The sequence below is a fragment of the Clupea harengus genome, chromosome 19 (genome assembly GCF_900700415.2).
Source record: "Clupea harengus chromosome 19, Ch_v2.0.2, whole genome shotgun sequence".
Taxonomy (NCBI): Eukaryota; Metazoa; Chordata; class Actinopteri; order Clupeiformes; family Clupeidae; genus Clupea; species Clupea harengus.
The window spans coordinates 2815626-2841972 of NC_045170.1; the positions used below are offsets into that span (position 1 = coordinate 2815626).

A 26347-nucleotide genomic window follows, 5' to 3' on the forward strand; every position below is an offset into this window, starting at 1 on the left:
GCTTCCTGGTTCTTGTGTCTGCTCACTTCCTCCTTGAGTCTAATGGAACGTCCAGCTAAAGGGAAGCGAACTGGTTAGGGTTGGGAGTGTGTGTTCATGTGTGTGTGTTTGTGTGTGTGTGTGTGTGTGTGTGTGTGTGTGTGTGTGTGTGTGTTAGGGTTAGGAGTGGGACTCAAAGGTTGCTTGGATCACGAGTGTGGTAACGGCAGTCTTCATTAAGATGGCATGCTACTCAGTCAATGTTAGTGATTAGGCATTGCTTTGCCTGTGCTTTAAACCCCAGTGCCCGTGCTTGAGATTGCCACAATGTGCCCTGTGCCCTGTGCCCTGTGCTCTGTGCCCTGTGCCCTGTGCCCTGTGCTCTTTCAAAGACAGAAAGAAAGAAGTATTATTAGAATCATGAAGGAAAAAACTTCATGAAAAGAATGTCATTAAGCACATCCTGATTCCTGGCTCCTTTTCTTCCGTCCAAACTAAATGAGTGAAAACTATTTGTCCTGTAGTTACTCTTTAAAAATGTGTCTGTGTGTGTGTGTGTGTGTGTGTGTGTGTGTGTGTGTGTGTGTGTTGCAGGGTGAGACACAGGACGCTAGACCAGCATGAGTGAACCTTTTGACTGTGCCAAGTGCAAGGAGACGCTGTACGGGCGCAAATACATCCAGGTGGACAGCGGCCCTCACTGCATCCCCTGCTATGACGGCCTCTATGCCAACACCTGCCGGGAGTGCAAGGAGCTCATCGGACACAACTCTCGGGTGAGCTGGGTACTTCTGTGTGTGTGTGTGTGTGTGTGTGTGTCTGTGTGTGTGTGTGTGTGTGTGTGTGTCTGTGTCTGTGTCTGTGTCTGTGTCTGTGTCTGTGTCTGTGTCTGTGTCTGTGTCTGTGTCTGTGTCTGTGTCTGTGTCTGTGTGTGTGTTCATGTGGAAGGTGCTTGTGTGTCGGTCTGTGTGTAGGGGGCATCGAATGTGTATGTCTGAGAGAAAGACAGAGAGAGAGAAGGAGAGAGAGAGAGAGAGAGTTATGTAGTTTTGTGTGTGTATGTGGATGTCTGAGAGAAAGACAGAGAGAGAGAGAGAGACAGAGATAGAGAGACAGAGAGACAGAGAGAGAGAGAGAGACAGAGAGACAGAGAGAGAGAGAGAGACAGAGAGACAGAGAGACAGAGAGACAGAGAGAGAGAGGAGAGCTGCTGGTATTTCTAGGAAACCATTCCTCCTCCTCTTGTTTGGTTAACACCATGGCGACCGAAATCCCCAGGAGCTGCCGCTCGTCAGGCAACGGGGTGCTTATCCCGAGCCGGGGCCCCTGACACACACACACACACACACACACACACACACACACACGCGCTGGGAGACACACGCAGGGCAGTAAATAAAGAGCCTGTTTGCCTTGGACCCTGTGGCGCCCTCCCAGAATGCACCAGGCCTGCCAGCCGCTCCCGCCATTCTCTGATGTGCGCTGACCCAGATGGGTTTCCCATCTCACCCAGAACCTCACGGCGTCGTTAATCACTCGGGCCCGCGTCCGCGTCCGCCACCGCGCTCCGGCGCAACTTCAACTGGAGGTTTTTCGAGATCTGGCTAGATGTGCTTTCAAGGATTACGGGCTTCGCTGCAGTTAAGGGTGCGGCCCTTGATTATAATCCTTTCCAAATTATTTTGGTCAAATTCTCCTCAAATTCCGCTAGCTATGCTTCCAGTGTGTGCGCTAAAAACAAACAGTGTTTGTGCACAGTCCTGGCTCTTTAAATGGGAAACAAACAAAGCGCCCGGGACCAAGCAATACACCATACCAGCCAATCAACTCATTGCTTCAGGAGCACAGAAGGGAGAGGTGTCATTTTAATGGCCGTTGAGCTCGAAAATGAACAACCCTTCACCGGAATCGACCTTTAAAAGCCTGCACCTTTAAACTTCTACAGGAGGTTTTCTGTAGATCCTAGATGTGTTTTCTAGGATTACACATTGAGATGGTATTTTGTTGATTGGTGCAGTGGTATGTGTGTGTGTGTGTGTCTGGCTTTTCCTGTGTTCTTTCAGGTGCTTTTTTTATAAGCCAGAGAACATCTGTGTATTATTAGTTTATTAAACACCATGTCAGTAGTTAATGCACTGCTGGTGAGGAGTGAGATGCCAAGAAAGACACACACACACACACACACACACACACACACACACACACACACACACACACACACACTGCTGGCTTTGTTTTGTCTCAGTGCTTTTTCAGACTTCATGCTGTTGCTACCCTCGGAGATGAGGAGGAATGGACCTCAAAGTTGTTGTCTTATGACTTATTCTTTGTTTCTTTTGGCTTGTACACACACACACACACACACACAAACACGAACACACACACACACTTTACAATTTGTTTCAATGAATCATGTCTAAAAAAAATGTTTTGTCTGTATTGTATGAACCCTACTATAGGGAGTGCCCATGTATAATGAATGAAAGAGTGAATGAAAGAATGAAAGAATGAATTAAATAATGAAAGAGTGCATTAATCTACACTTTCACTCTGTTGGACTTCAACATATGACTCACGTTTCCCCTAGTAGCGTACAGACGCTTTGACCACGGTTTCCATGGTTTCCATGAGATATACAGATCCTTTGAGGATCTCTGCAGTTGGCCGGCTCTAAAATCAACATGGTTGCTTTTGCCAGACTGAAGCCAAGGGGCTCACGCCAAAGTCTGTTATCTCTACAGTATATTTTTGTTATTGTAACATCCTGATCTCAGATTAAATCTTGGATTTTGTTTTTGCCTTCCTTCATGGTAGAACTGATCTGACCCTGAAACCGAGCCAGTCCACCTTAAAAGACACGAACTAGAGTCACGCTCGTCCGCTGACCCCGAAACTGAGCCAATCCACCTTAAAAGACACAAACTAGAGTCACACTCTTCCATTTACCGCTGATATCAGTCCTTTGATGCTTTTTCAGGAATGGAGCTCTGTGGGAGCATTGTGGGATTGCTGTCTACCGAGAAAAGGCGCCAGCATTCAGGGTGTACTCAGTGTTTCGTGCGGTTTTAATGGAGAGAGCACATGATTGTGTGTTCAGCTAGGGTGCCAAGTTAGCCCGGACACTCACTGATCTGAACTGTTGTTGGTCCTGACTCGTGTTAGACGTTGGTTGTTAAGTGCACCTGTAGCTAGGTAACACCAAGGTCGTGCTAAGTAACACCAAGGTCGTGGTAAGTAACACCAAGGTCGTGCTAAGTAACACCAAGGTCGTGCTAAGTAACACCAAGGTCGTGGTAAGTAACACCAAGGTTGTGCTAAGTAACACCAAGGTCGTGGTAAGTAACACCAAGGTTGTGCTAAGTAACACCAAGGTCGTGGTAAGTAACACCAAGGTCGTGGGTTCGATTCCTATTGGCCCAGGTCTCATATGTAATAATGTCTTCCATTTCCAGGAGCTGGTGTATGAGGACCATCACTACCATGAGCAGTGTTTCCGCTGCATGCGCTGCGACCGCTCGCTAGCCGACGAGCCCTTCACCTGCCAGGATGACGCGCTGGTGTGCAACGACTGCTACTGCAACGAATTCTCCTCCAAATGTGTGGCCTGCGACAAGACCATCATGCCAGGTAGGGTCAGTGGGTGAAGAGCCAGAGCTCCGTTTCTATTCAACATCTATAACTATAGCAGCCAAGCGTCGCTACATATTGTTAGCGTAGTTTACGATATACTGTAGATTACTGTAGAAGCTGTTGCGGCGAGATTGAAAAGAAAGGTGTAGGGCGAATTCAATCAGAAGACCGGAGACTGGTTGCAGGAATCTGGAAGTTGTATTGTAATCAGTAAGCTACAATAAGGAGAGATCCATGGATTGTCTCAAAGTGTGAACGCTCAGCAGGCTCTTTTATACCCTCTATCTGGAGTTTCTTGTGGTTATTTCTGTATGGCTGTTTACCTGAACTACCTATCTAATATTATATATCTCCTTTTATGAGCTCTTTGTGAGCCCCCTCACGAGGGTTGTGTCTCCAAGGGCGCCTGGTGGGGCCCCTGGAAAGTCAATTATCTCCTTTTTTTAGGTTGTTTACCTTTCTCAGCTGTTCAGCCTATGTAATTGTTAAAGAAGGCCTTTCATACTGCTGAATCAATCCACGTATCTCTAGTTTAAGAAAATATCCTACATAGCCTAGCGTTAGCATTGCAGAGACTGGGACATGAGAGTGACTGCTACTCCCAGTGTGTGGGCTGTGACAACACCGTCATGCCAGGTAGGATCAGTGGGTTTCCAGCCAGAGCTCCATTTCTACTGAATATGTGCAGACGGATATTTATTTAACTGTAGCAGCCAAGCCAAGCGTTGCTGGGTATTGTTAGCCTAACGTTACAGTGCATACAGAAAAGTTGTCAGACCCTTTCAAGTTTTCAGACTCATTTTAGAATGGATTCAATTCATTTTATTTTCTCATCAATCTACACAGAGTACTCCTCAATGATAAAGCTAATGACAACAGGCTTTTGAAATGTTTTGTTAATTTATAAAAAAAATTAAATTAAATATCCCATTTATATAACTATTCAGACCCTTTGTTATGAAACTTCCAATTGAGCTCTGGTGCATCCTACTTCTATTAATAGTCCTTAAGATGCTTCTACAACTTGATTGGAGTCCACCTAATTGAATTCATTGGACACAATTAGGAAAGGCAGACCCCTGTCTGTATAAGGTCTCACAGTTGATGGTGCATGTCAGAGTGAAAACCTGCGAGACAGGATTTTGTCAAGGCACAGATCTGAGGAAGGATAAAAGAACATTTCTGTAGTAAGGGGGCGACAGTGGTACAGGAGGTAGAGAAGTCGTTTAGTAATCAGAAGGTTGCTAGTTCGATTCCCTGTCGAAGCGTCCTTGAGCAAGGCACTGAACCCCTAATTGCTCCTGATGTGCAGTGTGCCATCAGTGTAAATGTTAAATGTGTATACATTGTAAGTTGCACATATGTAAGTCGCTTTGGATAAAAGCGTCTGCTAAATGACTAAATGTAAATGTAAAAATGATGGTGCATGTCAGAGTGAAAACCTGCGAGACAGGATTGTGTCAAGGCACAGATCTGAGGAAGGATAAAAGAACATTCCTGTAGTACTGAAAGTGCCCAAGAGCACAGTAGCCTCCATCACTCTCAGATGGAAGAGATTTGGAACCACCAACAGTCTCCCTAGATCTGGCCGTCCATCCAAACTAAGCGATTGGGGAGGAGGGGCCTTGGTTTTAGACAGGTAACCAAGGTAACCACGATCCCAGTGGTCACTATGAATGAGATCCAGAGTTCCTTTGTGGAGACGGGAGAACCTTCCAGAAGGAGAACCATCGGTGCAGCGCTCCATCAATCAGGCCTTTATGATGGAGTGGCCAGACAGAAGCCATTCCTCACTCAAAAGGGACATGGCAGCCTGCTGGGAGTTTGACAAAAAAGCACCTGAATGACTGTCAGACCAAGAGAAGCAAAATCCTCTGGTCTGAAGAAACAAAGATTGAACTATTTTGGCCACAATTCCCAACGGAGTGTGTGGAGGGAACCAGACACAGAACATCATTTCATTAATACCTTCCCTACAGTCAAACACGCTGGTGGCAGCATCAGTTCTACAGTCAAACCCGGTGGTGGCACACGCTGGTGGCAGCATCATGCTGTGGGGATGTCTTTCTGCCACTGGGACTGGGAGACTAGTCAGGATAGAGGGGAAGATGGGTGCAGAGAAAGAGAGCAATCCTGAGTGAAAACCTTTTACAGAGTGCTCAGGATCTCAGGCTGGGGCGAAGATTCACATTTCAACAAGAAGACCTGAAGCACAGCGCCAAGAAAACACAGGAGTTGCGTCAGAAAACACTGCTGGGACGGCCCAGCCCCCTGTGAAAGAGGCCAGAGTCCGGACCTGAACCCAATAGAGCATCTCTGGAGAGACCTGGAAACTGTTGTGCCAGACGCACCCCATTCACCCTGCTTCAGCTTTAATGATTCTGCCAAGAACAATGGGAGACACCTCCAAAAGAAAGGTGTGCCAAGCTTGTAGGATCATTTCCAAGAAGACTTGAGGCTGTCATAGCTGCCAAAGGTGCTTTGAACCTAAGTGAAGGCTTATTTCAGTGTTTTATTTTCAATAAATCTACTCCGAAAACCTTGTTTTTGTGGAGTATTGTGTGAAGATTGATGAGAAAAAAAATGTATTGAATCCATTTCAGGATAAGTCTGAAACACGACAAAATGTGGAAAACCTGAAAGGGTCTGATGCACGGTGTGTTACTAAAGTACCCTTAGCGTTAGCAATGCTGAGACATGAGAATAACTGTGCTATATGTACTATATATACTGTAGATTACTGTAGTAGCCTAGCGTTAGCAATGCTGAGACATGAGAATAACTGTGCTATATGTACTATATACTGTAGATTACTGTAGTACCCTTAGCGTTAGCATTGCAGAGACTGAGACATGAGAATAACTGTGCTATATGTACTATATACTGTAGATTACTGTAGTAGCCTAGCGTTAGCAATGCAGAGACATGAGAATAACTGTGCTATATGTACTATATACTGTAGATTACTGTAGTAGCCTAGCGTTAGCATTGCAGAGACTGAGACATGAGAATAACTGTGCTATATGTACTATATACTGTAGATTACTGTAGTAGCCTAGCGTTAGCATTGCAGAGACTGAGACATGAGAATAACTGTGCTATATGTACTATATACTGTGGATTACTGTAGTAGCCTAGCGTTAGCAATGCAGAGACATGAGAATAACTGTGCTTGATGTACTATATATACTGTAGATTACTGTAGTAGCCTAGCGTTAGCAATGCAGAGACTGAGATATGAGAATGACTGTGACTCCGAGTGTGTGGCCTGTGACAAGACCATATTGCCAGGTAGGATCAGTGGGTTAAGAAACAGAGCTCCATTTCTATTCAACATCTATAACTATAGTATCGAGAGACTCGGAGCAGAGAAAGGAAAAAAAAAAAGAAGCTTCATTATGCATTCTGATATTTCAAGCTGTAAGGGCTTGAACATTGTAACACTTCATGAGTGCAGTCATTACTATGTATAAATAATTATATAAGGTTATGTCAACCATTATGAGGTGTTATGAATACGTTATAACCCTTTATGAACATTTATATAAGGCTTTGTGACTACTGGGTTTAGGTAAAGTGTTTAAAGCCGTATTTTCTTACAGGCTTCTTTATTCCTGCATACTTTGCTGTCTTTTTCTTTCATATTCGTGCGATTTCAAAAGATTACGTATGTGAACCTACAGAAATGATGTGCTGTGGTTAAAGTTTATGGCGGCACAGAGAGAAAGAAGCATTTATTGTGTACAAAGAAGAGATTTGTGCTTGTATTTGTGAGACGGATTATGGAGCTTAATCACACCATTCAAAGTTTCAAAACACTCCTGGTGACATCATGAGAAACTATACTTCTCCCAAGAAGGTCTCAAATGAAACTTGAATCCGATGCACAAGATTGAACTCCTTATCAGATCGTAAACTCCAAACCTTCAAACAAACTCAGGGCCTAGTCTCCTCTTGCTTTCAGTTCTAAGGGTTTCGAACCACGTTGTGTAATCGTCACACACTCACCGTAGCAGAGAGCCGTAGAGGGTTTTTAACCACGTTGTGTAATCGTCACACACTCACCGTAGCAGAGAGCCGTAGAGGGTTTTTAACCACGTTGTGTAATCGTCACACACTCACCGTAGCAGAGAGCCGTAGAGGGTTTTTAACCACGTTGTGTAATCGTCACACACTCACCGTAGCAGAGAGCCGTTGAGTTAAATGTCATACCCCAGAGGGGAGGGAAAGAAAGACGGCTAATGACTTTTGTGCGTTCTGGGTGTGACAGCTCCGATGTGACGGAGCGATTGACTCACTTGACTGAGAGCGCCTGGAGTCGCGGTCGGATTCCTGCCGGTGGCGGTGCAGGAGCCAGTGAGCCGACAGGTTTTAGATGACATACAATTACACAGAGTACAGGGCCAGGCAGAGCAACGTTTCTCTCTCTCTCTCTCTCTCTCTCTCTGTCTCTCTCGTTTTTCTTCTTTCTTTTTTTTTCCTTCCTCGAGAGTTTCTGGTCGAATGAGTAGTTATGCTTACGGGGGTTTCTGTGGTGAGAGGGACAGACCAGCCCCCACCCCCTTTGATAAAACCATACTTCCCTGCACCTCACTATACCCCAGCCACACACACACACACACACACACACACACACACACACACACAGCTCTACTTCTGACAGTGAGAAAAAAAAAGCAGAGAAAAAAATGCTAGGGCACCTCCTTTTTTCCCCAAATGTCCGCGTCTTCCCACCCGTGTTTGTGTGGGCAGGCCATATTTGTCCGCGGGTACGTGCCCATGGGAATGGCATTGTTGCAGCTAAAAACAAATCGTGGCCAACCCTGCCATAACTCGGCCACTGGGGCTCACCATCAAGTATGCGTGGTGTTCACACAATGCAGGCTGTGGACTGCACCAGCACTGTACTGTACAGACAGGTTGGATTGTTTTTTTTTGTTTTTTCCCCCCCCCACAATGCTCCTGGTTTAGCTGCGGGGCACGAGGTGCATTGCGTGTGAGTGCTGGTAAACGATTGCGCAATCATAACTCTCATATGAGGTGACTAATACATAGTGACACCTGTAGGTGTGGATTCCAATGAGTCTACTCTCCTTCACTCCTCCACCCATTTCAACCTGATCTTTATTTCGCCATTTCTCTCCCCTTCTCTCTACACCACCCCCCTCCCCCTCCCCACTCCCACGACAGGTTCCCGAAAGCTGGAGTACGGTGACGCGGCGTGGCACGAGGAGTGTTTCATGTGCCGGGCGTGTCAGCAGCCCATGGGCTCCCAGGCCTTCATCCCAGACAAAGGGGAGTACTACTGCGTGCCCTGCTACGAGGGCAAGTTCTCCCCCCGATGCAGCCACTGCAAACAGGTGAGTTTAACCATCTACGATATCCCACAATTCCCACGATATGCCACAATTCCCACGAATTCCCACGATATGCCACAATTCCCACGATATCCCACAATTCCCACGATATGCCACAATTCCCACGATATCCCACAATTCCCTATGGAATTCTGTAGCAATGAACAGTTACAAGTAGCGTTGAAATGTGATTGTTTGAGACAGAAGGTGGATTACAGGTGATTGTTTCTGATCAGTTGACCAATAAATCAGTCAAAGGTGCCTTTCCCAAAAATGTCATTGAGCAAACCACCAGGGTAACGAATAGAGAGAGTTAAAAAAATGATGAGTCTGCCTATCATTTAGCAATAGTAGCTGTTCGGTGATGCTTTTGGGAAACAAAAAATAACCATCATTAGCAATCACTCATCCTACCCTTTCTCCCTTGTGAGGCTTCCACCATCTCTCCCACGCCACTTACTTTACTTGTGTCATTGATTATATGTCAGGATTGATGTACCATGTCAGTCAGTCAACCAATACCACGCTGTCACTCTGAGATGAGTGTGCCAGTCAGCCTAACAGCCCGTGTGTCTGGGGCACTGCCCTGCTAACAGCCCGTGTGTCTGGGGCACTGCCCTGCTAACAGCCCGTGTGTCTGGGGCACTGCCCGCTGTTCCTTTGCCAGGCTCTGACCCAGGGCGGGGTGACCTATCGGAACGAGCCCTGGCATAAGGAGTGCTTCCTGTGCACGAGCTGCAAGGGCCCTCTGGCCAACCAGCCCTTCACCTCCCAGGGAGACGACCCCTACTGCGTCAAGTGCTTCAGCAGCATGTACGCGCAGAAGTGCGCCGCCTGCAGCAAGCCCATCACAGGTGAGTGGAGCCAGGGGGGCCAGGATCTAGTAGGGTTGTATAGGTTTAATAGGTTAGCATAGTTTATTATATGTTTATTATACGTTATATGTATATATGTTAGTATTATATGTATAGGTTGTTATATGTTTTTTGTGTATTTGTATATTTAGTAAGGTTATTTTATGTTATTACATGTAAATTATGTTCAGAGTACTTGTACAGAGTATATGTCATGTTATGTTATGTTATATTATGTTATGCTATGGTAGGTTGTGGTGCGGTGCCTTGTCCTAAGAATTTCAGTGCCCAGTCTGACCCTGTCATTCTGTGCATCTGACAATAAAAGACTTGTGACTTGTGACTAGTTTCCCACAGGGTACCCTTGTGGTCAGTTAGAGTAGTGCGTTTGCAGTCCAGGCAGTTGTGTCATCATAGTTTTGGTGCACCATGAAACAAGTCATTGGCGGCCATTTTCATCCTTCTTGGGCTGGAGAAGCTAGCATTGCATTTGCCATTTGCTTCAGAAGTGCCCTGCCTGCAGCAAGCCAATCACAGTCGAGTGGACCCGGGGGAGGGGCAGGAACTAGTTTCCCGTCTGCCACGTCTGAAGTGTTTCTTAACTTACCGAGATAATATAACTATGAGGTCATGATACATAAACACTGTTCCACAATGTTACTGAGCACGTTTTCAAGTATTTGTTTACATGTCAAGACCCCTGGAATTGTCAACCAAAAAACAAAGCGCTCAAACAAAGTATCAGCATGCACAAAAGCCACAGGCACAATCCTCACTGTCTTCGAGATAAATGTCCCTATCGTAGGTCTAAGGCAAAACCACTGACTGCACCTTTAAACAAGGGTGTGGGCCTAGAGAGCAGATACCGGATCTGGCCCGGATGAGGACAGGATGGGGACCATAGGAGGACCAGGTCCATTCTAGACTCAGTCTCTATCTGTGTGGGCGGCCCGGGTAGTCTTGGAGATTCATGCAGTGTATTTGTTTCTGGTCCATTTGTGCAAGCTGGTCTCTGTTTATTTAGTACACTAAGGGTACTCTAAACACTTTGCGCTTCATGTCGTCTGTGTACCCCACGGGCTGAGGCTGAAGCACACAAGATGCTGTGCTCCGTTTGGTGGGAACAGCTTGGGACTCAGCGTCTTTTTCTGTGACTCTGACCCTCAGCCAGCAAAAGCCAGATGCAGACAGGGAGCCGATCCACCTCCTCCACTGTTGCTAGGGAGCCGCTCCACCTCCTCCACTGTTGCTATGGAGCCGCTCCACCTCCTCCACTGTTGCTCCACCTCCTCCACTGTTGCTATGGAGCCGCTCCACCTCCTCCACTGTTGTTATAGCTGTAGCATGGTTGCTAGCTAGCTAGCTGGCTAGCGTGTCGTTTCTGACCTGGCGTCCTTCCGAGTGAGGCAGTAATCATATGATGTTGGCTGCTAAACGTGGACATTGTATCCACTTGTTCAGTGCTCAGCGCTGGGCCCCGTTGTGTCTGCCTGTCGGGGGAAGGCAGCACAGAGGGCTCCTATTGTCTGCATAGTTGAGGACAGAGACGAGAGGGACGACTGGAGTTACGTCAGCGCGAGCCACGGCCACAGGCTACGCCAGCATGAGAAATAAGATACCAGGAAAAAGGTCTTAGTGAATGTCACGAGTGTTAAGAATGAATACAATGTCAGAATCCAATAATATGGCTTCATATTGCTGGTTCTATAGCATATTGTAGGTCAATTTGTCCACGGAGCAGTACATACTCTCAGCGTAGGGATTTTTGGCTGAAGGTCTTCATGGTGGTGCTCAAATCACATAAATGTCACATTTATTACAATAATTGCAATAAATATGCTGAAACACTACAGGCCACTTGCTAGTAGCTGCCTTTCACTCGGGGAGAGTTGAACCCAAACAAACAGATTGACTGTCTTTCAGAGCAGTTTACAGAGACGAAGTACATCAGATCTGTCATCTGCAGGATGTGTTTGTGTTATATCTAAGTGTTTATGAAATGATTGAAGTGATTTGTGGTTCTTTGCAGGGTTCGGGGAGGGGAAGTACATCTCGTTCCAGGAGCGCCAGTGGCACCAGCCCTGCTTCAACTGCGCCCAGTGCTCCGTGTCCCTGGTGGGAGCCGGGTTCTTCCCCGACGGAGAGCGCGTCCTCTGCAAAGACTGCAACGAGAAGTAGTGGACTCCCTGGCGAACCTCATGACAACCTGGGGGGCTGGAGCGACACTACGTATGATACCTTATCACGATACAATGGCTGTGTACTGTGCCCCAAGAGTCGCCGCCTTTGCTGTGTCTTTTTCTTGCTTTCTTGAATTCAGTTTGATTTTATTTGTGTGGTGCTTTTCTATAACAAGAGCAATAACGCAGATATGCTTTAAACGCCAGAATGTATCGATGCTCGCAACAAGTTCTATTTAGTCCTCCTATGTCAAAGTCACTAAGAGAGGGAGGCGTATTTAGTGATGTGCGAGACCTATTTCTCTCAGACTGTGTGAATTTATACTTCTAATAATACACCTGCATATATCTGATGTGCCGTGCTACGATGGTATTTAAAATATTTAACTTCTAAACTGATTTGATGTCAGTATGAGGCCTTAAAAAAAAGAATAACGTTTTGGTCTACTGTCACCTCAGAGTGAAATACATGGTGTATATATGAAACCTTATGAAAGAGGGTGATGGGTGGAAGCCTCTCCTAAGAGGCTTATGCCAAATGTGGAAGTAGCGAATACCCAAATATATTTTCTATTTAGTTTATTAATATATGTTGTACAGCATTTCCCAACCTCTCATGCTATAGCACTCCATACATCGGCCTAATGCATAGTCTGTGTATTTTAAGGCCTAATGCATAGTCTGTGTATTTTAAGGCTTTTGGTCGGATTGTTTCAATACGTAGTCCAACTATGAAAGAGGACAAAGTATTTTTGAAAGATTTTTGTAACACTGAAATAAAATGCTACAATGTATCTGATGTACTCTCCTGTGAGTCTGATGCTTAACGAGAGATGATTGGACACACACACACACACACACACACACACACACACACACACACACACACACCCCCCCCCAGTGATACACACATAACATAACATCATCTAGACTGGCACACACACACACACACACACACACACACAACACTAACATAACATCCAATCTAGACTGGCACACACACACACACACACGTAACATAACATCAATCTAGACCTCCACACCTGGGCCTGTGCTGACCTGCATTTATGTTTCATACTGTCAGAAGGGAGAGGTCGAAGGTCAGTAAACGGCCTTTCAGTCTTTTCAAGTTTGTTTGTGTTATTGGAACTCCAGGGCTGCAGATATTGCAGGACTGTACAGAAAAACAACAGAATGTAAAGCATAGAAATATGAACATAGAAATAGATATACAGTTTGGAGAGAAAAAACCCCCCAATAGAAATAGATATAGAAACATGTAATGGTCTGAAATGTTTAGGGGACTTGTTGAGTCACACACAAGAATTCAGTAGTGTATTACTCGTGCTCTGCTCTGGAAATGACACGACAGGGAGGATAGATAAACAGACCAGGTGTGTCTGGAGGGAGGATAGATAAACAGACCAGGTGTGTCAGGAGGGAGGATAGATAAACAGAGGACTTGCAGGACAGAGGGGCTCCCGCCCCCGAGCAGGTTTTACAACTCTATGATGCTAACACTATGATGCTAATGCTATACTTCATTTTACCTCTCACACCGTGTACATCTTGCAGCAATATGGCTCATACAAGTAAATCACTCTCAATTAAGGCTGAAGTACATGCTTTAAGGATACTTAATTGTTACTTAATAGTGGGTACTTAAGAGTAGGGCAGACAAATGCGACTCCTAAAGCCCTTGTTTGTTGTCTCCATATATGGCAAAGGGCAGACCCTTGCCAGGAGAATAATGGGTTGCGTGTGATAGTCCTGTGGAGAGTGTGTCACCTCAAATATGTTTCCCACCCCGTATGCAAAATGCCAGATGCTGGTACTCTTGCTTTTGGAACGTGATCGGATCGTTTCGGCCATATAAGGCCGGGGATCACTAGAGCCCGGGATGATGAGGAGGAGGATCTCCGTGACTGGAGGAGCGGTTAAGATGGAGAACCACTGAGGTTCCTGCGATGGTGATTCACTACGCTGACATGGCTGGGTGGTTACGCATTACTACGGGCTTTTGGAAAGGTCTGGAAAATCCAGAGAATTATTCTGACAGGGTCGTCCGTCTGGGCCCCCAGCAGTTCTCGAATGTCATTGGGAGCATGCAAGGAAGAGGAGTCATATCTCAGAACCTGGATTATATGCAGGGTACAGGCAACCTATAGAATAGAGTATATATTATTGTTCCTTACAGGGAAATATAGTTGAGACTTCTCAACAACATGTTGGAAGACATGTTCAGACTCATGTTTTAAAACTTCAAACTATATAGGCTGAGCATATGGAAGTACACGTAAAGTTTGTACCATATATTCATATATATGTGTGGGTCCCAACTAATTCATCTCTACCGAAACAGAAACACGGATCACGAAACCAGGATCTATTTCTTTAATAATCAACCATGTGTGTTATTTTAGAATATTTCCCATGATCTGCTCTGAACCCCAGCTGACCCTGTTTTCAGAAATATAAACAACACCAGAAAAAAAACAAGAAAAAAACAGAAACCCTCCCAGTCACTCTTTCTTCCCTCAGTCCCATGAGAAGACTGGGGGGGGGGTTAGATGAGGAGTGATCAAAGACAAATGCTGTTGGCACTCGCCTCCACTGACCCGCAAGGAGAAGGCCGTTTAAAGGGGTCGCTCCCAGCCGCATCGGCCCGGTGGCATCTGCTCAATAGATTATGCCTCAAGGCCAGCAATGTGACCACACACCATCGCATCACCACATGACGAGACAATAAAGGTGCATTTCAAAGCTAACCCACTATTGTGTGTGTGCTGTGCACCATCAAAGCTAACTCACTATTGTGTGTGTGCTGTGCACCATCAAAGCTAACCCACTATTGTGTGTGTGCTGTGCACCATCAAAGCTAACCCACTATTGTGTGTGTGCTGTGCACCATCAAAGCTAACCCACTATTGTGTGTGTGCTGTGCACCATCAAAGCTAACTCACTATTGTGTGTGTGCTGTGCCTGACACGAGCCTTCTGCTGTTTTGTATCATTCCATGAGGTGTGCCCATTTAAAACAGCCGTAAGTTCTAAAACTAGCGAGCTAACTAATTAAAAGGCATGCAAAAAACCTTGCAAACACCAACAACAGCACAGCTGTCACTGATAAAAGCTTGTTAGCACGGATATATTAGAAGATGTCGTGCTGTGAAAACTGTTCTTACGTTTTCACCGAACTACTTAGTGCGGGCGGGAGATATGTTTACCTGTCATTCTCATGCCCATGTACCATCAACGTGAATTTGCAAATGATACCAAAACGAGTTGCCTATGAAGACATACCTCATAAAATGGCAAATCGTTGCATGCTGTTGCCTTAAAGGTATTTTGGCCCCGAGTTCAGCAACTCCGAGTGCACACTAGAATAAAAGCAGGTTGCCACTTTTCTGTACCTGTCCCGCAGTCATAAATCTAAGTCGGGCATTCCTCCAGCTCTAAATGGCGCTTCTTCCAGCCAGACGTAAGCTGCTTGACACAAGCACAGACAGGCCGCGGAAGATCCATCACTTTGTTTTGACAAGGGTAGAAGTCAGAACCAAAGGGGTGAGTTAGGGTGAGCCGGGAGTCTTAACGTTGCCCAATGCATCATCCTACCCAGAGTGCACTCTGTCTGCATCTGCCAATGGGGGGGTGGATGGGGCCCAAACCTGCGCCAGATACGGGTGTCATTCGCTTCTCTCGGGTGCATCTGTTAGCAGGGTTAGCACACGTAAATTATTAATCTGGTCATAGCTGGGGACCAGCGGTGCATGTAGATTTTACTGACGGACCCCTAAAATATCTTGACACTGGTGCAGATTTAACCCAGAGCCACACCGGCTCAGGCTAACATCGGCTGCACAGCTGAACTCCAGTAGGGCCAATGGGCTGTGAACGTTTTAGTGATTGATTTCCAATTAACGGTGAGTTACGGTTGCACAAAATGGACGTCCAGGGGAAGCTTTTGTTTGTTTACGCGCTCCACGGCAGAGCCAAACGGAGAGTGTGTGTGTGTTTACGCGCTACACGGCAGAGCCAAAGGAGAGTGTGTGCTGAAAGCTGTCACGCCTGCCAAAGCAGCAAATAAACTAGTGTCACTTTTTAATGCGTGCTTTGACGAGGAGCCAGAGGCTGAGGTCTGTGCGAGGGGGTGATTCCAGGAAGTCTCTCCATCATGAGATCTGGGCTTTGGCTCAACCAGATGGTCGTCTGTGACAGGGGGATCTTCATCCTTAAGCCTGCTAATGACTCACTGCACACGCATCATATAAACAAATTACAAATTCAGTTAAAATCGCTGGATATATTTCTGTATACTCATGTTGGAGCTATGGGGTCATTTGAGTTTGGGCGTCTCATGTCAACTGAAACTACGGGCAAGGCCATGTTGCGGGGCTGGTTGCTGTGGTAGACCGCACTTGGGACACAAGAACACACGCCTATACATTAATCAGTGTGTGTCAACCAACCCGTAACATCTGAGAACAACCATTTGACCTCAAAGCTCGGGTTAGCAGATATTTCATTGCTGTGGTAAAGCTGTGCCTCCATTGATGAGGAGGACCTTTTGAAATGAGTCACAGACTCCGCCTCATCCTATGGGATCACACAGTGGTGTTTCATCCTATGGGATCACACAGTGGTGTTTCATCCTATGGGATCACACAGTGGTGTTTCATCCTATGGGATCACACGGTGGTGCTTCGCAGAGTGGCTGACCCCAGTCTGATTAACGCAGAGTGGCTGACTCCAGTCAGATCACGGCCAATTTAGTCCCAGTCAGCCAGAATCCAATTCTTACTGGTCTTCATTTTAGACACCAACTGAGTTCATTTTACACTCAAGAGTCTTACACGCATCTACCATGTGCTTCCAGTAAGAGGTTCAGGCCCTAGCCTGGGTAAAGTGCCTTGAGCCAATGTTAGTTGTTCCTGGTACTATATCAATAAATAAAAAAAACCATCAATGTCTTTAAAGTTTCTCTCCACACGATTAACTCATCACTTCTGAGTGAAAGGAACATCTGTAATATCCTGGTTCTCACCGCGTCAGCCATGTTCCGTCAAACTCAAACTCACCGTCGGTTCTGTTCTGTTCTGTCTGAGAACCTCATACCACAGGAATGCTTGCACAATTTCATATCTTCTGAACAAACAGTGGCTTTCCAATCATACCAGCAGGGCTTGACTGAAAATGGTGTTGGTCAGATTTCCCTGCCTTCACAAACACTGGGGCTGGGTAATGTGTGTGGTGGTCGAGAGGGGGTGGTGAGGGGGGAATCTGATGGGAACTGCCACTTTCTGTCAAAGGCCATTCTGACAGGGTCAAGGTCCGGGGTGACACATCACCAGAGAAAGAGAGGGGGGGGGGGGAGGAGAGGGGAAAGACAGTAAAGGAGAGGGGGAGAAACAGAAAGAGGAGAAAGAGAGGGGGAAGGAGAGAAAGACGGAGAGGGGAAGAGAGAGAGAGAGAGAGAGAGACGAAGAGAATATTTCTTCCCAGCTGTCCAGAAGGCCACTGACTGAGAAGAGGCCAGAGATGTTGTTCTGTTTCCGTGGATACTGGCTGCCATCTTACAAAAGAAAACTCCCCTGTCACTGGATTAGCACAGAGGTTCTCAATCACACTTATAAGGTTTCCGTGTTCTACACACACACACACACACAAACACACGTGTACACAAAGGTTTCTGTGCTCTACACACCTGACAGGGCTCGGCGGGGGGGCTCTCTTGATTAGCTGAGCACACGTGACTTCTCCACACACACACACACACACACACTTGCACTGACTTTGACCAGGTGTGTCTGGAGGGAGGATGAATAGAGAGAGGACCTGCAGGGCAGAGGGGCTCCCCCCCCCCCCGAGCAGGTTTACAACTCTATGATGATAACACTACACTTCATTTGAGCTCACACACCATGTACATCTTGCAGCAATATGGCTCATACAAGTAAATCACTCTCAATTAAGGCTGAAGTACATGCTTTAAGGATACTTAATTGTTACTTAATAGTAGGTACTTAAGAGTAGGGCAGACAAATGCGACTCCTAAAGCCCTTGTTTGTTGTCTCCATATATGGCAAAGGGCAGACCCTTGCCAGGAGAATAATGGGTTGCGTGTGATTAGTCCTGTGGAGTGTGTCACCTCAAATATGTTTCCCACCCCGTATGCAAAATACCAGATGCTGGTACTCCCGCTTGCTCTTTCGTAAGGAGATCTACTAGGGATTAAATGGCTTTTCCATCTCAAAACAACAAGAGGTGCCTGCAAAGACCGTGGTGACGTTCTGAAATTTATTACACTTTTACAATTTTACACTTTTATGCAAAAACAAAACATGGTAAAAAATAATATCCACAATGACAAAATTAAGTCACAAGGAATAATTTCAAACCCACGTTAAGAAAAAAAAAAAAAAGTATACAAGTTCTCTAAAAAAAAATCTAAACAGTAAAAAAAAAACAAATGAAAAATACTATGAAAGAAAAAAAAACACCTAATGGTATGACAAAAAAATACAAAGTGCATGCTTAGTGTTCCTGCCTTGAGTCAACTGAAACATGCACAACGGACAAACTCTCTGTACAAAGCTTTTCAAAGACCTTCCCATCACAAAGGCGATCCTATGGCCTTCGCTCAGATCACAAACGGATAATATGACATGAATGAGCAAACCAAGAAGACGTCTCTTCTATGCAACACAAACACAAGCGATCTTTACACTGTTTGCTAGGAGCAGGCGACCCCTACTCCTTTCAAAACGAGAGGAGAAAAAGAAAAAAAAAAAGAAACAAAAAGATAAAGAAACAATAATTCAGCACAAGTACACTGTTTGCTGCGTGTGTGGAGTTCTGGAGTGTTCCTTGTGTGATCTGTTGTCTGTTCCTCCAGGAACCCCTCAGGCCGAGTAGTCCTGTGGACACAACAGGTTACGTCATCATGAGGGTCGCCGGGACAACGAGCGCGTACGCTCTGCACGGGGACACACTGTGCCACGCCGTGCCATGCTGAGGGTCAGGGTTCAGAGGTCAACTCACCGCGCGGGGCTTCTTATTCATCTTCATGTCGAACCTGAAAGAGTTCAAAACAACACAGAACATATCAGGAGAGAAGTACACGCGGAAAATGAGAAGGAGAGGAGATGGAGAAAGACAACGAACTCAAGCATGATCCTCCAATGAACAGCTTCAATTTCATCTTATGCATACCAAGATGACTTGACATACATAATATTTCAAACTGCAAAAAATAATAAAACTCTAATAAAATGTAAGAAAATAAAAACAAATATATAAATACACAAATGAAAAACACAAACAAAAATAAAAACAAGTGCCATCAACACGTGTTTTCAACAAGATAACGCAAAAAGGTTGCATCACCTACAAACATGCTTAATGTAGAATGGACACACAGTGTAGGACAGGCAGTTGAATGGCCACTAGCGATGACAAACGGAACTCTGACGTGACAGTGAGGCAAGCAGAAGGGCAGAGCAAGGGGCACAGTGGCAGGAAGTGACATCACAGGAAGCGTGGACGTTAAACTGGGACTTACTCGAAGTCATAATCAAACATGGCAGAGGGACTGTAAGGGGAGCAGCAGTAAGAGAGGAAGAGAGCAGAAGAGGTTAGTATCTCAGCCTAGCCTGACATGACACCCCACCCCATCTGACACGACACCCCACCCCGCCTGACATGACACCCCCCCCCCCCCCCACCGGCTCTGCTGCATCGGAACATCTTTGACAAGTCTTAAGAGGTACCTTCCGGAATGGACCGCTCTCAGTGATGTTAGCACCACCAGCTGTGTGAGCACAATATCCCGGAGACAGAAGAAGACTGATGACATCGTACGGCGTCACACGGGCCGTTCGTGGCATATTCATTTAAAGATCACCGGTGAACGGCTCCCCTGGACCAGTGACTGGACCGCCAGAGGAAGGTCACCGCCGGGCACCATGGGAGCTTTAATCCCCACGCAACGACCCGGTGTACACTTCCATCCAGGATTTTCAGAGGGAATCTTTTTAAATCGAGTGGTGTCATATTTATTTTCCACGAGAGGAAGTGTGGCATGCTTTTAAGAACTGCTAATGCAACGCTACTACCTCATACTTAAACGTTGCTTGACAGGAAAAAAAAGGCCTGTGTAACCTATACTGGAATTTATGTCTTAACAGTTGCTATTTCCTACCGTGAGCAAACGTCACAGACGTCTAATATAGTGCCTTCTATACTGAGGGAAAGCAGCCAGAGCAAGATCCCAGGATGGGACACTGTAAACTGACCATGCATTATATACTGTAAACTGTGCGTTATACATGTCTAACGCACACACTGGGGTGTGATGCTGACCAGATGAGGTGTTCTACAGCTATTAAGAATCCTATCTTGGCATCTAAAACATACAACCCATGGACATTTCGTTTTCAACCCGGGACAACTTCAGGATGGGAAAACTGTGATTTTTGTTCCTCTCATACACGATTAAATCTATCTTACCGTCTGTTTAACTAAAGTGGACACACAAACAACTCCTAGGTCACTACAGGAAATGACAAGAGAAGGTGAGAGGGAAGGTATTGGAAGACAGAGAGGTAAAGAAACGGTGGCGTTTGAACACTTTCTTATAAGGTATATCTCTTGTCTTGAAGTTTAAATATGCCTCTCAAGAGTTGCACATGTAGCAGACATTATGGGGATGACATCTCTGGGATGTATCTATCCTTGTGTTCCCAGTGGCATTATATAATTCTTTTGTAGCTTTTGTACAGGCCACAGTGGTTATGAAGCCAGTTCTCTTTATTAATGTGGAGGCCGTTAAGTGTCCGTCTGTTTTTGTGTTTTGAAGTCCTCTAGTTGGTATGATGATTCTGTCAGTATTTTGCGTTTGCCCTTCTTGTGTGTGCGGAGACGCTGACGTACCTGTGTCTGTTCTTGTTTTTGCGCTTCTTGTGGCTGCCGTGGTGACTGCCAGAGGAAGAGGAGGCGGCTTTCTGGGGCTTCAGGTCCTGGGCCGCCCCGTCACCGTCCTCCGTGTCCTCCTGACTGGGCTCGTTCTCCTGGTTTTGGAGGTCCGGGGAGGTGTCACTTTCGGTTCCGCTGCCTGGCTCACCTGTGAATCCAGTAAAACAGTTTGTATTAAACAACAAGCCCTTCCTAAATCCAGTTATATGTGTAGTTTGGTCATTGTACATATGTATTACCACAGAAGCCCTTATAAGGAATTATACAAGTTGATCTACTACTTCCCAATAATTTCTGTTTAAATTAGCCACAATGAGTAAAATAAGATCATTTACAAGAGACTGAGTACAGGCAGTCAGGTATTTTAGAAGTGTGTAGAAGTTTAGTAGGGTGATGCATTATGCAAACGGCGCCCCCTGGAGGCAATTCCACACAATGACACTCAGGGTGGGCACAGATATCTCTGATGCACATCACTCTTTGCCCACCTCAAGCAGGTGTGTACGATTTACAATCGATGTCAAAGACAGCTTTACTTACGTTTCTCATTCATATGATCTGGGATGCCCCCAAGCGCACAGACAGCCTGACAGAACACAAAAGAAATTCAATGTTTTCAAAAACTATGAATAATACTAATTATTAATAATACTAATTGTTTGTGTAGTACTTACTGTGTTTTTATGTTTTATGTTATGTGTAGTACTTACTGTGTTTGTATGTTTTTATGTTTACTGTATGCACCAATACATCAGAACAAATTCCAGGTAGGTGTAAACCTACTTGGCAATAAATACTATTCTGATTCTGATTCTGATTCTGATTTAAAAAAAATGGCAGAAAGAAAGAATATAACGAAAGAGCTCTAAACCAGAATAATCATCCTTGTACAATATTCATAAAATTAACTTACAGCCACAGAAGTGACAGACGACTTGCTGAAAAGCCTTTCGGCCTCCTTGAACTTCCTGTTTCTTCTGTCAGTCTTGCTATTGGAATTCCTAAGATATAAAGTGCAGGGAGATTTTAGAGAGCACAAGAGAGCACATATTTGCCACACTTCATCAACACACACGACCAAGAGCCGATATGATAGCAACTAAATTCGGGGCAATTCCACAATTCTTACTTTTGATTGGTGAGGTAGCGGTCCCAGCCTCTAATAATGTTCCCATACATTTGAGTGTCCTCCAGGTAGCTCCCCTCAAATGCATAGATCTGCCGCTCCAGGTTTACCAAAGTTTCCTGCCGGAAGAACGTAAATGATGCAATCAAATATTGTCACTGAGGGTCACAAATTAGCCCAGACAATACCAAACATTAACTGTAAGATTCAGCTAATATTGGCTGCCTGTAAGTGTGGGGAATAGCACGCATACCATATGTACCAAGCTAGATAGATAGTTAATAACAATACAACCATCTAACACATACTATTTCGAGGCAGCTGTCACTCTTCGGGTTGGCGCGCTTACTTCAAATGGTTCGCTTCATTAAGGTTAGTCTGGCTAGGTTTCTGAGAGCTATCTTAGCTTACGCTAACTAGCCATTGCCATTGGCTAACCATTTCTGAATATTTAGCTAACGTTGAGTTAGCTTGCTAGTAGGCCTGGCTAAGGCCAAGCTAACGTACATGCTAACTTACTAGCTTGACAGAGTCGCTACATTCAGCTAGGCTTACAAATCATCTAGGCAGACAACGACGTTATACTTGAAGTGTATATAGTCTTATAAAAATAAGCCTACCGCTAGTTCTTGTTTTCTCTTCACAAGTTCTGATAATTCCCGACGTGTGTCGGGAATCTGTGGCGGTGTAGCTTTCGCATGCATTGCCATGATGGATTTCTCATAAAAACAACACGCAAAATGACGAGCGACATCCGGGAAACTAACCGAGACCTAAGTGAGTTCCACTATTTGCCACAGGGGGGCAATATTACACAACCTCTGTAAAAATCTGTGTAGTTTGCCCGTGAACATGTGACATTCTTCAACGCATGTTTGCTACCATGGTAACGTGAGTATCACTGCAAGAATGTTACGACAATCTCACCTTGGACAAAACTTAATTTCTTTTAATGAGGCGGTAAGGATAAATAACTTGATTTTAGCAATGAATCTGGGTCATTCAGTTAATGTTTATCATAGACAATGTTTATTTGTTACGTTGTCAGCACTTTTACTATTTCTGATGGATAACTAAGACTGACGTTACTTCTTGGCAAAGCAAGTATTCTCAATGTGCTTCATTCTGTGTTCAAATTTTACTGAACTGTGTTAGCAACCAATCAGTGCTTGCTCGCAATTGTGCTCTAAATGTTTTCACAGTGTAGCAGGAAACAACACATTTGAATGTATCTCAACGTGCAAAGGTTATAATGAGAAAACTACACAGAGGTTCGAGGGATTGTGAGTATTGTTAGCATTCTCTCCATGTACCATTGCTGAAATGCTGATACATTCTCTTTCTGAGTTAATGCATGCATATACCTGTTTCATCAAGGTCGCAAGCCACTTGGATGTACCTCATCTATTCCAGTGAAGTATCAAACCGTTGTCATCAGCAATGAAGAAAAGAAGGGCTTTTATTCCCAGTCAAAGAGGTTTCCCTTAGAAGACAGTTTGGTAAACAAGTAACCCACCTTACACAGATAAATGAACATAGCATGTAGAATAAGACTTTTGTTAAGACTAGTGTGAAGACTCTTTCATTTATGCATTATCATTCAGAATGCAAATCCTGGTCCTGGCGCATATTTGTCACACACCCCTGCAGAATTCAATAGCCCTTCATTTTCCAAGAGAGGCACTGGGGGCTTCGCATCACAGGTTGGAAAAAATCATAAATTCAAACCTTATGTGAAATGTAAACACTTCCTTCTTCCAGTTACTATGCAACTTTGTTGATTGTTTTATCTCATCAGGCTCTGAGAGTTTCTTGGAACTTACAGAGAGGTATCCCAGGACCCAATGCATATAACCTGCAATCCAGTTTGCTGCCCAAACACACCTTTTTAAGGGGAAGCACAGGAAATTTCCGTCTGCCTATTGCAGTGAGGACGGATAGTGTGTCCAAAAGAACCCCCGCTCCAAACCATTACAATGTGGGTGCATTGTCTGACATGCCTAATGCAAAGGCACTGAAATTTAAAACTAGAATATTTTTCTTTTTCTTTGCAGATGGACCACATGAAATTGTTGACAATACAGTCACAAACATAGATAATTTATGACTACTACTAAATTATTTCATTCAATATTATTTACAGGTGTCTTACAACGGTACTGAGAAAAACGCGACTACATCAGCCAAGTCTGCCTTCCTCTCAAAGACATCAAGAGATGTGGTCAATTTAAGCTGTTTAAAAGGACCATCCCCCTGTAAGTGGTATGAGTGAGAATGAGATCAATTGTGAGCACTATTGTAATAAAGTTATAGGTTCTGTGCAGCCTAGCATATGTACAGTCACTTAACACATGGACCTTTTATCTTGTTGAAGGTCATTATAATGTAAAGGACTCCATAACACAGAAGGAGCCACAGGTGCCCTATTCCAGTTTTAAATCAAACATGGCCCGCAACCCACTTGCACAGAAGAGAGAAGGCCCAGGGCCTGGTTCATACAACCCCTATCAGATCCCAGAGATGGTGAGAAGAACACTCTTACCGTAAGTGAAGCACATTCATGTACACTTTCTAGTAGAGCAAGGTAATCGCAATTGCATGTTCACAATCAGAACCCAACCCAGTTATTAGCAGACCGTGTAGTGGATTTGGTTGTATTCTGGTCTTGTCTGGATCACTTGCAGTTGACCACAAATCTTGAGGATCCAGGTAAGTTCAGGGCAGGATCCGTTCCAGGATCAGAAGTCAGTAGAGAATAGCACACAAACTATTAAAACCCTAAAGAATGTAATCACTCTCGGATTGGATTCAAAGTGTATTTGCCAGTTGTCAATCTAAAGAGTACATAATTAAGTTTTTAGTTTGGCTTTTTCGCCCCCCCCCATGTACCAGACGGAGACATTATCTTGGACTTTCAGCACCTGCTTTGAAACCCCCCGAAAACCCACCTCTGCCAGGCCCAGGGCAGTATGAGATCGTTGACTACGCAGGGCCTCCCAAACACTTCATGTCCAGTGCTGTGTTCGTCTCAGGAACAAGCCGATGGGTACAAGACCCAAGAGGACAGGATGCTCCTGGTCCAGGTAACATTGTTATGTTTTTGGTGCAGTGTTAATTATCTGTTAATTAAGTTAATGATCTGTTTGGATTCAGAACATAAATATGCCTAAAACAGCTACTCAGTCTAAATGTGTTTTGTTTTCCCTCACAGGGTTTTATGATCCAGCGATTACGTCAAAGAGGTCATTCTTACTCAACTATGGAAAGATCTGGATACCAGCGTGAGCTGGGCAAGGATGCTTATTTGGTTGGACACAAAGAACATTCAACAGGAGTTTAGTCATTTTAATACATTTCATTAGTGATGGAGTACAATCAAAACATGATTTTATAATATTATCAGTGATTTATTTGTTCCAGTGATGTATTTGTTCAATATGACATTTATTTGTCTTTGAAGTTCAGTTACTGTTATCTCAATAGTTTTTCTGACATTAATAACACTGACCATATGATAAAACATAGTTTTATTGTTTTTTTAGGTAATACTTGTCAGATAATTCACACCCCTTATCAATAATATTTTATGATTAAGAGTTTGTCAGAACTACCAATGACAACAAATTAGTTAACTTAATTAATGTTTTCTAAACAAAGTTTGGGATGTAACCATAGGGTTGATTGACAGGCATCACTATCCCCTCTTCCACTTCCTATGAGATATAAACCCTCCTTACGTGTCTGCTACATCACATGCGTAGCAAAGCATCCCACCTCCTCCCCATTCTCCTCCTTTTCCCTGGTCTTATCCGTAGGGGGTGTCAGTGGACATCTCTCACACACGATCTCTGGCACCCCAGGACCATGGCCAACTATAATAATAATAAATAATAATTCATTTTATTTGTAATGCACTCTTCATTCAGAAGAATCTCAGAGTGCCAACATATTAGAAACTAACTATAATAATACAATACAATTAAAATTAGTAAACATAAGCATAATAGAAAACTTTTTAACATTTTAACATAAGATTTAACACAAGGCCAGAAATGCCTTCCTGAATAAAAATGTTTTTAGTCCAGCTTTAAAGGAGTCCAGCGTCTGCGTTGCCCTTAGGTGGTCAGGGAGGCTGTTCCATAAACGTGGCGCTGCCGAGCAAAAGGCCCGCCAAGCCAAGCCAAACTAGCTTATTATCAACGCTCTAAATCACACATTCTGATGGACATGGTAGTGAAATTTCAGTTAA

The 26347-nt window shown here is 44.6% G+C and overlaps 3 protein-coding genes across 5 annotated transcripts in view; 2 read left to right on the top strand and 1 right to left on the bottom strand.

Annotated features, from left to right (window-relative positions):
• fhl3b (four and a half LIM domains 3b) overlaps positions 1-12221 on the top strand; it is a 24041-nt gene extending 11820 nt beyond the window's left edge. Inside the window, exons 2-6 of the mRNA XM_012816415.3 lie at positions 574-755; positions 3432-3606; positions 8800-8969; positions 9634-9820; positions 11850-12221. Of these exons, the coding sequence (XP_012671869.1) occupies positions 600-755; positions 3432-3606; positions 8800-8969; positions 9634-9820; positions 11850-11998 (837 nt within the window). The 5' untranslated portion in view covers positions 574-599 and the 3' untranslated portion in view covers positions 11999-12221. The remainder of the gene's footprint in view (positions 1-573; positions 756-3431; positions 3607-8799; positions 8970-9633; positions 9821-11849) is intronic.
• A 6061-nt stretch (positions 12222-18282) lies between these two features.
• On the bottom strand, positions 18283-22840 carry meaf6 (MYST/Esa1-associated factor 6). 2 transcript variants are annotated; one of them, XM_031585923.2, is made up of 8 exons: positions 22719-22840; positions 22102-22217; positions 21886-21973; positions 21513-21558; positions 20931-21120; positions 19561-19590; positions 19041-19074; positions 18283-18916 (listed from the first exon to the last, which is right to left on the bottom strand). In XM_031585923.2, the coding sequence occupies exons 1-8, from the start codon at positions 22806-22808 to the stop codon at positions 18902-18904; spliced, it is 609 nt and encodes a 202-aa protein (XP_031441783.1). In that variant the 5' UTR covers positions 22809-22840; the 3' UTR covers positions 18283-18901. The 2 variants fall into 2 exon arrangements, with proteins under 2 accessions (XP_031441783.1, XP_012671875.1); XM_012816421.3 differs by lacking the exon at positions 19561-19590.
• A 12-nt stretch (positions 22841-22852) lies between these two features.
• stpg1 (sperm-tail PG-rich repeat containing 1) lies at positions 22853-25487 on the top strand. Of its 2 annotated transcripts, none has more exons than XM_031585915.2 (9): positions 22853-23058; positions 23301-23381; positions 23476-23597; positions 23703-23801; positions 23897-24076; positions 24242-24353; positions 24473-24641; positions 24991-25181; positions 25310-25487. In XM_031585915.2, the coding sequence occupies exons 2-9, from the start codon at positions 23351-23353 to the stop codon at positions 25381-25383; spliced, it is 978 nt and encodes a 325-aa protein (XP_031441775.1). In that variant the 5' UTR covers positions 22853-23058; positions 23301-23350; the 3' UTR covers positions 25384-25487. The 2 variants fall into 2 exon arrangements, with proteins under 2 accessions (XP_031441775.1, XP_031441774.1); XM_031585914.2 differs by having other exon boundaries at positions 23306-23381.
• The last annotated feature ends 860 nt before the right edge of the window (positions 25488-26347 follow it).